Raw genomic sequence first — 16,947 nt, forward strand, 5'->3', positions numbered from 1 at the left:
TAGGATTCCCACTTTGAAGGGATCACAAGGCTGACTCACATGGGAAATAGGAATGGCAAAGGAATGTTTCTAAAATTCGAAAAGTAGTCGATGTTTGGGTTAAAGCAGGTCATGGAGAGCAGAGCACACTATATTTAATCCAGCCTGTGCCTGCTTTGGGAGTGCTAACACACACTGAGGTTGACAACAACAATACTGTAAAGAACCTCTGACATAATACAGTGTCTCAAGGTGTTTCCCTATTGCCACATAGGGATATCTTAGAAATGTCAACCAAGAGCTTGGTTAATGATGTAAGTTTCAACAAGTGCCCTGATGGAGGAATATGAGGGTGATTTGGTTCCAGGTGGGAACTCAAGAGCTTGTGGCCTGTGTAACTGAAAGCACAGCAAAGAGTAGTGAAATGATTAAGACCAGGGATATTCAAGATGATTGAATGTAATGAGCACAAGTATCTTGTAGGATTGTGGCGCCAGAGAAAGTGACAGAGATGGGGAGAGACAAAGCCATGGAGTGACTTGAAAGAAAGGTTGAACGTTTTAAAATGGAGTGTTTGCCTGCACAGCGTCGATGGGTGACTGGTGTGAGGGAGGATCTGGGTAGCTGATTTTTAAGTGATCTTCAATTTACTGAGTGCACAGTGGGAGGCTGACTAGGTGACCATTGAAAAGGTTGGTCTGGTGGTAAGAAATGCCTGGTAGCATTCTCAATAACTGAGAGTAGAAATGGGCAAGGTTAGGATGGTGGGAGTCACGAAGTTATATAGCATGGAAATAGACCCCTTGGTCCATCTTGTCCACTCCAACCAGACATCCCAGTCTGACCTAAAAGTCAGTGGTCTCAGTCATCATATAGACAGATAGTTAAATTCCGTTGAATTTGCAAGGCTGCTGCCTGTACTTGTACGAATGTATCTCAGGTTTGTTCCCGTATCCCATGCTTTGACCAGCCATATCTCAACATCCGTAGAGTCTGTTGTTGAGGGTAATGAGCAAGAATTGGTGCTCAAAACCTCACTGTCTCTATTTTATTTTGTCCCTTGAATGGGTCTGCTCTGACCAACAGGTTGTAGGCAAATAATGGGAAAGCTGACTTCTTGAAATGCCCAGCTAGCCAAGAAACTGGATGTACACACAAAAGGGGAAGAATTAAAGGGTTACAGGAAAGAATGGGGAGAGTGGCACAAATTGGAAAGTTCTCTAAAAGAGTTGGGGCAGACATGAGGGGTCAAACGCTCACCTTCTGCACTGTCATTCCATGATCGCCTTCAATTATATTTTCAGATTTGTTGCAGATTGACTTAATACTTTTCTATTTTTAATAAGGCTGAAACTTTTTTGTAGCTTCTTTTTCATATTGCAGTGTTATTTACGTATATGATTGTCCTTTCTTCCATTCTAGCATGGCAGAGGTCCAGAATTTCTTTGCTGTCAACAAGGTTCAGTATTTGGCACTGATTGTTGAAGAAGAGAGCTCCTACCTGGGGCGTGAGGTAAGACATGTGCTTGTAAATTTTAGTTGTTCATCTCAACCAGTAAGGTTCCCCAATTTGTTTCAATTCCAGATGGAATCCCACAGTCTATTAAGTTCCAGGTGAGGAGGGATAAAATTGCTCTGTTAGAGTTATTCCTGCCTGGTCACAATAGAGTTAAGTTTGAAATTAACTTCCCTTGCCTTATTCATATTTTCTCCCAGACCCAAATGAAGTTATATTTCAAAAGGAGCCATTTTAAGTGGGCTTTCTTGAGTTAACAGTGAGTGAATTTATTAATCGCTAAACATGAAAAGAAATGCAACAGATGTCAAACACAGAATAGGACTAAGAGATGACTAAGAGATGAGTCCAATAAAATAAATGTATTGAAAAAAAGAACTGTTTGTGCGGAGACAGTAATTGAACATTGCACCCATTGCAGTGGTTGTCACATATAATATTCGTAGTTGATTGATCAATTTTGAGGTTTCTGCCTTTATACGGTGACCAAAATACAGTTGTCCTGATTCCTTTTAGCAGTGACTAACTGGCAGCCCTGGGAGTGAGAGAGAGTTCCTCCACTTTACAGTACATGTAGTGTTTAAATGGCTGTTCTCACAGCACACTAGCCCACATATTAGGATGTCAGGTCATGAACACAAGTGTTGAAGTTGATTTTTAATCTCTATTGTTTGCATTTTCCTGGAAGGCCAAACCACACACACATTGTGGAAGAGGTGTCTTTCTGTTGGCGGTGAGAGGAGAGTGTGTGGTCAGTCCTCTTGTTATTTAGAGTCATAGAGATGTACAGCACGGAAACAGATCCTTCGGTACAACTTGTCCATGCCTACCAGATGTCCTAAATTATTTTAGTCCCATTTGCCAGCACTTGGTCCATATCCCTCCAAACCCTTCCTATTCATATGGCCATCCAGATGCCTTTTAAATGCTGTAATTGTACCAGCCTCCACCACTTCCTCTAGCAGCTCATTCCATACACACAACACTCTCTGCATGAAAAAGTTGCCCCTTGAGTCCCTTTTAGTCTTTCCCTTTCATCCTAAACCTATGCCCTTTTCATTCTGGACTCCACCAAGCCAAGGAAAAAACCTTGTCTATTTACCCTATCCATGCCCCTTATGGTTTTATAAACCTCTATAAGGTCACCCCTCAGCCTCTGATGCACCAGGAAAATTGTCTCAGCCCATTCAGCCTCTCTTTTTGGCTCAAACCCTCCAACCCTGGCAACATCCTTGTAAATCTTTTCTGAACCCTTTCAAGTTTTGCAACATCCCTCGGAGACCAGAACTGCACAAAATATTTCAAATGTGGCCCAACCAATTTCTTCCTGCTATGTTTTCTCTTCCTCTTAGAAGTTTCCTGGACCCTTTGCAATGTAACAGTCCCACAGAGGACTTTGCCAAATGGCCACTAAATTTATGTCTGCAGTCATTCCTTGGATGGGCAGACTTCTTTTGAAACAGCATGTGTTGGATTGAAAAGTTTAAAATGTCCATGGTACTTTGGGTTTGATCTGTCTCTAAGACACATAGCACTGAAGCCCTGTTGGAGAGGCCTGTTAATCTTCCTTTGGGTGTCTGGCCATTACTGTATCAAAAACGGTCACCAAAAATCTATGTTTTTGTTTAATGCAACTCAGTAACCAGTGTTGTGCAACAAATAGAACACACTCTTCAATTCTGCATCTTCCAGGTCAGGTGACTAGTGACTTTAACTCCTCATTGCAATAAGAATGTTAGACTTAGAACGCTGGAATTATTTTTTGAAGGAAGATGCTACATAATGAACAGGGTACAGTTCGGCTATTGACCAAGGTTATTTTGACAGCATTTCCTTTCTGATAAGTACAAAAGCAGCAAATGTTATGGGAAGACCAATAGAGATAAATCCTCCCCCAAGGCACACTGCCATGTTTGGGTTTATATACCCATGCGTACGTGCCTGATTTCAGCACTTCATTGGGACGCAAATATCCTTGGAGAAAGTCCAAAGAATGTTCACCAGGTCAATTCTCGTGATGATGAGACTTCCTTCTGATAGGAGACAAGATGAACTCACTTTTAAAATTGTGTATACAACTGGGGATGGACTTATGGGACAACAGTTCCTCCAAGTACAAGATTATAATTCTGACTACTCAAGTTCCAACAATACTTTTAAGCAAACAAATACTTTGTTGCAGAAGGTCATTGATAAGGATTAGCTTAGGGATTGTTACCAATATAGACAGCATGGTAGCTCAGTGCTGCCTCACAGCTGCAGGGTCCTGGGTTTGATTCCGCCCTCAGACATCTGTCTCTATGGAGTTTGTACGTTTTATATGCGTTGGTTTCCTCCCAGGTGCTTTGGCTTCCTCCCACAATCCAAAAATGTTCAGATTAGTTCGATTGGCCATGCTAAATTTCCCACAGTGTCCAGGGATACAAGCTAGGTGGATTAACCATGAGAAATGCAGGTTTATAGGGATAGAATAGAGGGGGTGAGTGTGGGTGGGATGCTCTTTGGAGGGTCAGTATGGACTCGATGGGCTGAACAGCCTGCTTCCACACTGTAGGGATTCATTGATTCTATATTTATTTGGGAGTAAGGGATTTGGAAAGATGCTTGCAGTAAAGATAAGGAATGTGAAGACGTACTTACAGTGAGAAAACGAATCAGATAAGGAGGCAAAAATTAGTTCGCACTAACCAAAGAAATTAATAAAATGGCAGAACAAGTTCGATGGGTATAATTGACTGATTCTTTCATAAAACAAGGTGGGATATAGGCTCTCTGAATGATGACACAGATTTGATGCTGACCCACATAGATCAAGAAATGCTCCATTTGCACTGAAATCTCAGACACAATACAAGTCATTGTAGGACCACTACTGCTGGCCTCAACACTTAAGAGACTATAGAAACATAGAATCCCTACAATATAGAAGCAGGCCATTGGCCCATTGAGTCCACACTGACCCTTCCGTAGAGTGTCTCATGCAGACCCACCCTATCCCTATAAACCTGCTTTTGCCATATCTAACCTACCTAGCCTGCGTATCCCTGGACACTATAAGGGCAATGTAGTGTGGCCAATCCACCTAACCTGCATATCTTTGGACAGTGAGAAGAAAATGGAGGACCTGGAGGAAACCCACACTGACACAGGGAAAATGTGCAACCTCCACAAAGACCTGAAGATGGAATCAAACCCAGGTTCCTGCTGCTGTGAGGCAGCAGTGCTAACAACTGAGCCACTGTGCCGAGATACACAGAACAAAAGAAAAACAATCAGATCTACTTTCTGCTTAGGGAAAGGTAGTCACCACGTGAATTTTATTTCTTCAGGCAGCAAGGTTTATCAGTGGTGGATTAGAAATTAAATGACGTTGAGGTTCCTTTGTGAAGTACCCAAGGTCGTAGAAGCTGGGGAAAGTGAGGGGTGCAGATGCTGGAGAGCAGAGTTGAAAAGTGTGGTGCTGGAAAAGAAGAGCAGGTCAGGCAGCATCCGAGGAGCAGGAGAATTGATGTTTCAGGCATAGGCCCTTCATCAGGAATGTTGGGGGTGGAAAGGGGCTAGAGAGAAATAAGGAGTTGGGCGAAGGTAACTGGGAAAGGAAAGGTAGATGCAGACAGAGGTGATAGTAGTAGGTCAGAGGGGAGGATGGAGTGGATCGGTGGGATGGACAGGTGGGACAGTTCAAGGGAATGGTACTGATTTGAAGGGTTAGATCTGGGATGTGGTGGGTGGAGGGGAGACTAGTGAAACTAGTGAAGTCGACATTGATGCTGTGGTTGGCTGGTCCCAAGATGGAAGATGAGGCATTCTTCCTCCAGTTGTCAGGTGACTTGGATTTGACAGTGGAGGAGGCCCAGGGCATGCACGTCCTTGGTGGAGTGGGAGGGGCAGTTGAAGTGGTCAGCCACAGGGTAGTGGGTTTGTTTGGTGCGTGTGTCCCAGAGATGTTCCCTGAAATGTTCCGTGAGTTGGCGTCCTGACCCCCAATGTAGAGGAGAGCACGTTAAGAGCAATGGACACAGGAAATGAGGTATTTGGGTGCGCAGAGAAATCTCTGTCAGATGTGAAAAGATTCTTTTGAGACCTTTGGTTGAGGTGTGGGTGCAGATTTTACACCTCTTGCGGCGGGAAGGGAAGGTGCCAGATATGGATGGTAGGTTGGGGAGGGGTGTGGACCTAACTAGGAAATCACAGAGGGAATGGTCTCGGTGGAACACAGTTAGGGTGGGGAGGGAAATGTATCTCTGCTGATGGGGTCTTATTGTTGGTGGCAGAAATGCTGGAGGATAATGTCCTGCGTCCGGAGATTGGTGACGTGGAAGGTGAGGACCAGGGGATTCTATCCTTGTTGCGGTTGGGAGGGTGGGGTTCAACAGCAGAGGTACAGGAAGTGGAGGAGATGTGCTTGAGGGCATTGTTGATCGCGTGGGAGGGGAACTTGTGGTCCTTGAAACAGGAAGCCATCTGGGATGTCCTGGAGTGGAACTGGTCCTCCTGGGAGCAGATACATTAGAGGTGGACGATTTGGGACTCTGAAGCCCCTATAGTAGAATGGCCTGCCAGTATACATTGACTGAGTCAGTCGCCTGAGGCGGGAATTGAACCCGTGTCCCTGGTGCTGTGAGGCAGCAGTGCTAACCACTGTGCCACCATGCTGCCCACCTAACAAACCAAACCAAACCAAATCAGCCTCACTATCACTGGATTTGCAGCTAAGTGAAATTGAAACATTCAATGACCCTCAAAATTGCTCCTTTGTTCCAAACCAGAATTTACAAATAACAGGTCAAGTTCAAAACTTAAACACAAATTAGCAATTTATTATTAAGATTTAAACTTTAGCAAAACAGAGATAGACCCTAATTAGGTTGCTTTGTAGTTTATGTTCTGGACCCAATCTTCTTCAAATATAAGCCTTCACAGACAGACGAATACAATTAAGGGATAAATTGGAAAGGAAAATAACAAGATTGTAATTTGCCAATTTGATAACTATTTCAACAATGAATAGCAGGCCTTCATAAGATCCTTTGATAAGTTGTATTACAGGCATATGGGACTGTATATCTTGCTTGAATTCCAAAGCCATCAGTTAATGCAAATAGCTTCCGCAAACAAAGAGACTTTTACTTCTTCCTTACAGACTGGGGTTCTTTTGTTGGAACTTCCAACAAGTCAATAACTGGAGGATAACCTGAGAGAGAAAAACTGAGAAACATTTTCCCAGTTCGGCAACTTCGAAAGTAAAGCTGCCTCCTCCCTGAAAACCTAGTGACAACCAGTTCGCTCTTTGCTTTCTCTTTTTTCAATATTCTCTGTGCTAAGCTGGCCAGCACCATTGATTGTACAGTTCTACATCGAACCATCTGCTATTCCTTGAGAATAACCATGCCTCAGTGCCAAACTGACTATAGCACCCTTGCAGCAGTAATTAACCTACATTATCTTTCCAGGCCAGTTTCCTGTAGCAAAAATCAGGCTTTCATTCTTTTTGTTTTAAACAAGCTGCTGTTCAAAGTTCAGACTTTAATTCTCAATTGCAACTCACAATTCCAAACCAAAAATAAGAAAAGAAAAATTATGATGGTCTCAATATTGTACTGTTCTAAGAATGGAAGCTTGCATTTACTTTGTAACAACAGTGTGAGATTGTGGAGATTTATCTGTGTTGCTTGCTTGTTTGGAATGTCGATATTTTATTCTCTATTTATGGAGCCCTTCTAGTCAGCAAGGAAATTAATTGAATTGCAAGGGGATGGTAGCATCCTTCTCAATTGTGGGTTGTCAACAAATTTAACAATCTGTCTCCACTATACATGGGCCCGCTTGGCATTGGAATAAATTGCTGAAGGATAATAAAGGGTACAGAATAGACAGCACCGAAGCCGACTGTTCGACCCAACTCTGTGCCAGTGCTTGGACTCTAAGTGAGTTTCTTACTATCCTACTGCAGCTAACATTTTCACAGTGACACAAACCCAAGGGTAAGTGCTACCATCTTCTCTCTGCTACTTCATACCCACAAAGCCACCACTTACTCTAACCCCTGCCACTGTACATGCCTATCACCAAGTCTCATAGACTGCAACTCTCACTCTGGCTTGCTTCATGTCTTCTCAACAGTTCACATCCACTTTCCTCCTCCCATCCAATTAAGCCTTCCTGCTCTCTCCACCTCAAATTCACACGAGGCACCTCATCACATCTCCAGCTCCTGTATCACCAATAATTACTCTTCCAATCTTTCTGTCATACTCAGTCTCTCCCTCTATCTCATTGCAGAAATAAAATTGGCCTTTCCCTCCAGACTGATACCTCCACAGCACCCTGACTGACCTATAGCTGTTGGGCAGGATGCACTTGACCTGCAAGATTGACCATAGCTTAATGCCCAGACTGCAAAGATTCCTGAACTCTGGTAGGACCAAGTGTCTGATCAACTGTGGTCAACCCACTGGACTGGAATAGGCTGAGCCCCTTGACAGACAGGCAATATTATCTGTTGACTGTAACTTCCCCCTTCACCCCACTAATAATTGCTCCCCTTTAACTTACAAATAGACCATTCATGAAACACTTGATGTGTTTGCTGCGTAAGTTGCAGGTGTCATATTGATGTAGCCCAGTGCCATGCAGTAACATGTCCACCTCCTTGGCTGCTCAGTGCTCCTAGCAATGACAAGCTGTATGCCTCTCCTTTTGCACAAGAAAAGCATTGCAAACCACAGAGGCTGGCAGCCTGTGTGTGAAGAGACACACAGAGACTGCTAGTCCTTTGGACGTGTCCCAAAGTCAGTGAGAGTGCAGTAAGAAAGCAATGTGAAGTGCATAGAGGCTAGCAACTTTCAAGTCAGTACAGAATGGATAAGCACTAAAAAAGAGCCGTAAAATTCATCCTATGTAGATGCATGAGATGTGTACGTGCCTCTGCAATCAAAAGAACCATGCAAGTCACAGGTGTCCCTGAATCTCAAAGTAAAGTTTTGAAGGGATGAGGTGGTTCATTAATTGGTTTGAGAATAGGCATGATGGTGCCATGAAACAGTTGGTTTGCCACAATGCAATTGTGTGGCTAAGAGATAAAGGAGGATGTTGGACATGGAGCATTGTTACAGACAAACATTTGCTTAATGTCTGGGCCAAGCATATGGCAATCAGATTGGCATGTTGGGAAGCAACAGGAGAACGAGAAATGACATAGAAATAATGCAAGTTGAGACCATAATGTCTTACAGTTGCGTGTAAGTAAGGTAGTCACTTCACAATGGCATGATTCTGAAGTCGTCATTTGAACCTTGAGGGGAAATTTGGAAGAAAGTTTCTCAACTTTGAAATTCTGTTTCTTTCCTCTCTATTTCTCACCTTTCTGACATTTTTCATACAACACCAGGGGGGAGGAAATTCCATTTTGTGTAAAGATACACAACACTTTTCCCAAAGCAATTTCACAGCCAATTAAATACTATAATCATGAAAAATAGTCATGACTGCAATGCCACGAAGCAAACAACAAGTTGGGTGTTTTGTCGTAATGTTCCATCATAGCAATGGGGAATGCTTAGGAGAATAAATTAGAATATGTTGGATACAGTTTTTGATTGCAAGTTAGTGTAAATGGTGCTAGTGTTTGTGCAAAAATAGAAATGCCCTTTAAAGACATTAGATTAGATTACTTAGTGTGGAAACAGGCCCTTCGGCCCAATAAGTCCACACCAATCCTCTGAAAAGCAACCCACCCAGACCCGTTCCCCAACATTTACCCTTTCACCTAACTCTATGGGCAATTTAGCATGGCCAATTCACCTGGCCTGCACATCTTTGGATTGTGGGAGGAAACCAGAGCACCCGGAGGAAACCCATGCAGACACAAGGAGAATGTGTAAACTCCACACAGACAGTTGCCTGAGGCAGGAATTGAACCTGGGTCTCTGGCACTGTGAGGCAGCAGTGCTAACCACTGTGCCACCCACATGAAGCATTTATGCATAAATCTTGCCCAGGAAACATGTCACTTGGGATTTTGCTTTTGAACCTGTGTAAGAAAGGCAGTTGGCCTCCGCTAAATAACTGGTTCTAACCCTTGGTACTGATTAGCATTTGAGGTGATAACTCAGAAGACATTCTGCCTGCCAACTCCATTTTAATGTTAGTTCCCTGTCTCTTTCCCTGCCATCCCCTTTGTTGTTCTGTTTTTTTTAAAGTTAGTAATGTGGGTAGTTTGGTGATGGTTACACACATATATATGTATATATAAAATAATTGGCTTAATGACAGCTATGAATGTGTTGCTGGGAAAGCTCAGCAGGTCAGGCAGCATCCAAGGAACAGGAGACTCCAGCATCTGCAGTCCTCAGTTTCTCCTCCTTAATGACAGCTATGGTGATTTAACCCAATGAAAAGATGGGTTTTGTGTGCCTCTCCTTTCCTGAGTTTTTGTGTCGTACAATTAAGAGTTTCCATTCTGCAAAAATGGTTTCCATGACCACATCCACGTGGATGGCAGCAATATTGGTTAAATGTTCTTCCAGATTAGTGTTGTGCTGGAAAAGCACAGCAGGTCAGGCAGCATCCGAGGCGCAGGAAAATCGACGTTTCGGGCAAAAGCCCTTCATCGCTCTTGTGTCATCCTGATGAAGGGCTTTTGCCCGAAATGTCGATTTTCCTGCTCCTCGGATGCTGTCTGACCTGCTGTGCTTTTCCAGCACCACTCTAATCTAGACTCTGATTTCCAGCATCTGCAGTCCTCACTTTTGCCTAAATGTTCTTCCAATCTGTCATACTGGTAAAATATGTGGCATCAATTTTGTGCTCCTCCTGAGTCATGGGACTGTCCAATGTCAGATGCTATTGTAGATTTAATTGTAGCTTTTATTTTGAAGCTCCAGAAACCACCTTAGACCATGATAGGTTATGGTCCAGCTCTTTGACTGAGAATGGGAGAAATTGAGAACAATTTGAATCAAGACCTATTTTGTGGCATTGTCGTTTTGTTTCAGTCAGCTACCTATGAAAGATTGTTCATAAAAGAACTGGAACTCGAACATGATTTTGTTCTTGAATTAGCATATATTCCTTGATAAATGTTGGCATTGTCTACAGAGAGATCTCAAGAACTAATAATACATATTTGCAGCTAGTGTGTGTGCCAAGCCCTCATAGGAACTGCCACAATACATAGACCTGAAAAGAAGTCTGTTCATCACTGCCTCACTGTATACTCAGACTTTACACAGCCTTTAATATCTGGAAGCAGTTGACCCTGGCATTGTAGCTATCAAGTCCAGCTTGGGATTCTCTCTTGTGTCATTGACTTCTCGTAATTATCCTTCAAATTCAAGCTTAATCCATCCTAAAGATCAAGAATTGTCTAAAATGCTCCTATTTCTTGGGAGACGCAACTTATCAATATACGATCGTATATGAAGGCATTTAAGGGTAGCATAGATAAGCAAATGAAGGAGAAAGGAGCAAGAGGATGTATTAAGAGTGTGAGATGAAGTGATGCTCATGTGAAGCAAGCAGGAATATCGTCTTTGACCTGCTCAGTCAAACACGCTGTTTCTGTGTTGTAAGATTCTACATAGTAGAGTCCATTTGAGATTCCTGGGCTTAAAGAAGCTGTTTATTTTCTGCAAAAGTAGGCATCCATTATGGAACGTTGTTAAGAGTACCGTCACAGCATAATATAAAGGATAGCATCACACTTTTGTGATAAACTAAGGTCCATTGAAATAGCCATTTGGTTGGCTAGCCAATCGCTAGAGTCTGTATTGTGGTGAGTCATGCTCTGTGTGGATAGTTGGTTAGTAACCCCAGTATTTGATTTTCTGGCCACTAAAAGCTCCCTTAGAATACTTAAACTGCGGGACTTGTCTTTTGATACAAAGCGGCTCTATCTGCTCTAGATGAGAGGCCACAAAACCCCTTGACTTGACAAACAACATTTGAACTTATAATTTTTAACTGATCTGGAGGTTTATGAGTGTCAGAGATGAATCTTTCCAGCTGCAGATTTACCCACTTGCATTTCGCTCACTCATGCTGACAAGCTTCTTAGCAATGGGTATCACAGAGATGTTGGTAGAGGCCAGTATCTTATTATGTCTGGGAAGAACTGTCAAGTCAATTAATTAGATAGAAACACTTGCATTGATGAAGAGCTTTTCATCACCACCAGATGTCTCTCAGCACCTTTACAGATGATGAAGAACCTTCTGAAGTGAAGTGTAATGTTGCAAACACAACAAATAATTTGTGCTCAGCAAACTCCCATGAGCTACAATATGCTAATGACTGGATAATCTGTTTTCCGTGAAGTTGATTCAGGGATAAATATGAGGCGGATCACAAGGGATAACTTTCTCTGCTGTTCTTCGTAATCGTGCTAAAAGATCTTTTTGAGATCATTTGCATCCTTTCGAACAGCTGGATGGCTCTTTGTTTAAAAACTGATATGAAAGAAAAATCTTGAAATGTGTTTCTTTTCATTTTAATGTTTTTAGTTTCCTGTAACAAGCAAAAGTGGTGACTGATTGCATCCCAGCGGGGGGAACTGGTGATTTTCAGATGACTCTGGGGTGTTGAAGTATAAAGATTCCAAACAGTGTGTTACTTCCATGTCAAGTATAGTTGCAGTATCCACTATTGTTCTTCAGGAACCATTCTTGTCACTGTTTAAATCCTACTGCTTGAGTTTTGTGATAAACTACTTGCAAACTTGTCCTGATCGTTCGTTTTGGCAGTTGTAGTCAACTTAACTCGTGCAGAGTTTATTTTTTCTGTGCTATTGTCCACAGTCTCTCTGAGCTGATTTGAAGGAAGATTCTAAAAGACGCATAATGTTCTCTCAGGTGACCCTGGATATGCTGCAGTACGAAAACATCGCTGTGCGTAGAGTTCTGAGCAGTGAGGCGAACCTCACAGCAATGCTTGGCGTTCAGAAGACCCCATCCTGCTATCTATACTTTGCCAACAACACCTTCAGGAATGTCACAGTGTACGTATGGCTCTGCAATTGCACACTCTGTGTGGTCTGTCATAAGGTATCATGCCATGTATGCGACTACCATAGCTACAATCTCAGTCACGCCATAACACTTACATCTTGAAGATCCTGGGCTTTACGGTTAAGTAACACCATTATACTGTCACAGCTCACTATGATAGTATTATGTTACTGTTAAACATAAGGTTGAAAAGAAATGCTAACAAACATCCTTTTGAGCATTACCAATTACAAAGAAGCAAGAAACTTCCGACATGCAATAATTTGGTGAGTTCGACTGGCCAAGTTATGCAATCTCCAGGGTTAAATAACCAAGGGAAGTTAAATAATTTAGTATTGCATTTTCTGGAATTTGAAAGGTTAATGGATCATTTGTTTGAAGATTTCAGATTATGAAGTAAATCATAATAGATAGGAAGGAACTATTTCCGCTGCGGTTTTTCTCTGTTTTTGATACAGGATATAAAGTCGTTGGCGGATCCCACTGTCAAACTCTAATGAGGGCATCTAGAAGGGAAATAGTGTTAAAAATAATCATACCAGTATTATTGACCAGACCAGACCCTCTCAAGATATTTTAAGAAGGTTGCCTAGACCCTATTTTTTTTATATTTTAGAGGCAATTGTTAAGTGTGTGTTCCAGATGTGATGTGACTGGTCAAAGTACTCGACATGATGTAAAATTAGTTTACACTTGTGTTTCATCTTGCTAGAATCCCTTCTACAATTATTTCTGCAAATAGAAAGCAGCATGAACTTGAAATTACAATATTTGTTATAAATATGGAGAGTTTTATTGTAATGGCGCCTTATTTATGCTATCCCAATGCTAGGTATTGGTCCGTGAGGGATTATTCCACATCATAAGGGGCATGTGATCTAATTATGACCATGTTTGATGTTACTAAACCTGGGAAGATAGTGAAGGGTTCAACACAGCAACCTGCTGTGGTGCAACAGGCCCTGGAATCCCTTGCTTTGAGGTTCCCTCCTTGACATATCCATCAATTCACAAAATTACCTAGAATCTTGAACATTACAGAGGTTCACCAGAGTAACTAAATGTTACAGTGGGAAATCCCCAGCCCTTCACAAAGTGAGCTAATGCCGCAGGGTGAAGCATTGAAAACAACAAACCATTAGTTACGGAAAACCAGAATTCTCCCATTTAGTCATGCCTTGTTTCCTTACCACTGCTTTGGTTATCCAAATATGCCTTTTCTCATATTTAAAACTCTTTACCTCAAAGGGCTCAGCCAACAGATATATTCAACACCAAGATTAACAGATCTTTAAATGTGTAAGATGCTGCGAGTGATATGGAAAAGGTGCTGTAGAGGTGATCTAATCAAATAGCACAGCAGTGGTGAAAAGCCATGTGGCCTAATCCTGCTTCTTTCAAGTCACAGAGTCGTACAGCATGCAAACAGACCCTTCGGTCCAACCAGTTCATGCTGAACTCTCCACTATCTTCCCAGTTTTAGTAACATCAAGCGCGGTCATAATTGGATCACATGCCCCTTATGATCTGGAGTAATCCCTCCTGGCCCAATACCTAACATTGGGATAACATAAATAAGGCGCCATTACAATAAGACGCTCCATATTTATAATAAACATTGTAATTTCAAGTTCATCCTGTACTCATTCAAATGTCCTTTAAATGTTGGAATTGAACCCACATCCACCACTTCCTCAGGAAGTTCATTCCACACGCGAACCATGCTCCATGTAAAAAATTTGCTCCTCATGTCTTTTTAAAATCTCTGTCCTCTAACCTTAAAAATGTAAGCCCTATTTTTGAAATACCCTATCATCAAGAAAAGTCAACTACCATTAGCTCTATCAATGCCTCTCATTATTTAATAAACTTCTATCATGTCGCCTCTCAACCTCCTATGTACCAGTGAAAGAAGTCCCAGCCTATCCAGCCTTTCTTTATAATTCAAACCTTCTATACCCAGCAACATCCTGGTAAATCTCTCCTGACGCAGCTTAATAATACCCTTCCTATACATGGGCAACCAGAACAGGCATGATCTTTCTAAAAGAGGGCTCACCAGTTTCCTGTACAACCTCATCAGAGGAGTGATCATTAGAGATCCATAATCAGGGGATCAGAGAGGCATTTCTGTGGCAGTAAATGTGACTCCAGGAACAACTGTGTGCTGCCTCCCCAGGGTCAAGGAAATCATGGAAGGGCTGAAGGACATCCTTACACTGGGGGGAGGGGATTGGTCAGAAGTCATGGTCCACATGGATATCTGTGGCATAGGTAGAAGCAGGAGTAAGGTCCTGAGGCACATTTCAGGGAGTTAGGAAGGAAATTACAAAGCAGTAATCTCAGGATCACTCCCAGTGCCGCATGCGAGTGAGGATGATTGATCATTTGAATATATGGTTGAAGAACTGTAGGAGAGAGTGAGCATCAGATTTCTGAAGAATTGGTGCAGGGGTGGCAGAACCTGAACAGCTTACACCTCAATGGGGCTGGGAATGATGTACTTGCAGGAAGATTTGCTAGTACTCAGGGTGGATTTTAACTAGGATATCAGGAGCTTGGGAAACTGAGGGGTAACCCAAATTGGAAGGAAATGAAGTCAGTAACAAAAAATCAGAAGGAGATTACGCAGACTGAAAGACAGGAGAGCAAAGCCAATCATCATGTATGCTTCAGAAACAGAATTATGTCATGAAGGAAAAGTTGAGGGCACTCTAGCTGAATATATGCAGCATCCACAACAAGGTAGACCGCTTAATCACAAATAGAGTTCTTAGGCATGATCAAATTCCCATTATAGAAATGATACTGGACGGGAGCTGAATATTCAACATTTCGGAAGGACAGATGAGAAGGACAAGGAGGTGGAATTGCACTAATAAAAGATGGGACCAGTACCTTAATGAGGGAGGATCTTAAATCAGAAGAAGTTATTTGAACCTGTTTCGGTGGAACAAAGAAACAGCAAGAGACAGCAGACATTGATTGGAGTTATTTATAGGCCAGCAAATAGTAGTGGTCGTGTGGGGCATGGTATTTATAAGGAGATGAGAAGCATGTAGCATGGACAGTAACTATCATGGGTGACCACTCTGCATACTGACTGAGTTCACCAACTGAGTATCAACACTGGAGGATGAGTTTTTGGAGTGTGTTATAGGATTGGCTAAATACTTCTCACTGTAGTTACCCACATATGTTCCCTTGTCTTTTCATGCCTTTTTTTTAATCTACCTGGCCAATCTAATCCTGAATATTGATAGATTTTTTTTTAACCTCTACCAGTAATGTTGTAAAGTAGATTTTGATTATGCACAGTGTAATGTTCTCCCCTCCCTTCGATACATTTCCTGGTTCATACAGGTTTGTCTGCTACAGTTTTTGATTTATAACTTCTCTAAGTGCCCATAGCACTGTGTGTTAGTGTAGCTCATAACTGAGCTAAGGACTGATGACAAAGTCAGCACAGCAATGTATTGTATTCCTAATGACAGAGCGTCAGCATTTCTGAACAGACCTGGGAGGCATTTATAATAAGCATGCTTGCAGGTGCAAGTATTTGCATGTACACGAGTGAATGTGTTTTTCTCTTCCCTTTTCCCAATTGTTCTGAGTGATGTTATAAAAGGCAGGTAGCTACAGAGCTTGTCCCTGATTCTTTCCCAATGCTGCCATGAGCCTAGATTCCAAGAAATACTGGACAACAGGCTCCTTTTCAGCACCTCGAACTAGGAAGACTGGGAGTCCCTGTCAGGAGCATTGTCCCAGACATGGTTTCGCAAATAACACATCATGTCCTAGCACATTGCCACTTTGGTGCTGCCACTCTTGCAGATCGAAAGCATTGGTGTTCAAAGTCATTTTGCCAATTGATGGCCATGCCAAGGAAGGTGGCTGAGGTTGCCGGGCCTACTGCATCAGCTGTCCACCAAGAGAAAGTGAGGACTGCAGATGCTGGAGCTCAGAGTCGAATAGTGTGGTGCTGGAAAAGCACAGCAGGTCAGGCAGCATCCGAAGAGCAGGACAATCGATGTTTCGAGCATGAGCCCCTTGTCAGGAATTTCATCCACATTCCTCTTGAAGGGGTCATGCCCGAAACGTAGATTCTCTGTCTGTGCTTTTCCAGCGCCACACTTTCCAACAGCTGTCCACCAGAGTGAGTAAGACATGCAAAGGAATTTGCAAATTAATCCAGATGGGTATGAGCTAGACACATAATGGTTGACAGCAGGTAGCCGAGAACCGTGCTCAGCAGACCCATAGGTACTCCTTTCTAGGTGTAGCCTTGGTTTAGTAAGGCTGTGCATCTGAGATCTATTCCAGAGGCTTAAACACAAAGTTCAAGCGAAGAATTGCTCTCCACGTGTCACCTTGGGGGAAAGGTTATCAAAACAAGGCTTGGACTGCTCCATCCAGCAGTTGTAAAATATTCTACAACGTTGTTTA

General features: G+C 42.5%; 1 protein-coding gene across 2 annotated transcripts in view; it reads left to right on the forward strand.

Annotated features, from left to right (window-relative positions):
- The window catches only part of qsox1 (quiescin Q6 sulfhydryl oxidase 1), a 115,537-nt gene that overhangs the window by 55,997 nt on the left and 42,593 nt on the right, over positions 1-16,947 (forward strand). For both annotated transcript variants that reach the window (XM_072573517.1, XM_072573518.1), the window contains exons 5-6: positions 1,402-1,492; positions 12,346-12,491. In XM_072573517.1, coding sequence (XP_072429618.1) covers positions 1,402-1,492; positions 12,346-12,491 — 237 coding nt within the window. The remainder of the gene's footprint in view (positions 1-1,401; positions 1,493-12,345; positions 12,492-16,947) is intronic.

The sequence above is a fragment of the Chiloscyllium punctatum genome, chromosome 7, assembly GCF_047496795.1.
Source record: "Chiloscyllium punctatum isolate Juve2018m chromosome 7, sChiPun1.3, whole genome shotgun sequence".
NCBI lineage: Eukaryota > Metazoa > Chordata > Chondrichthyes > Orectolobiformes > Hemiscylliidae > Chiloscyllium > Chiloscyllium punctatum.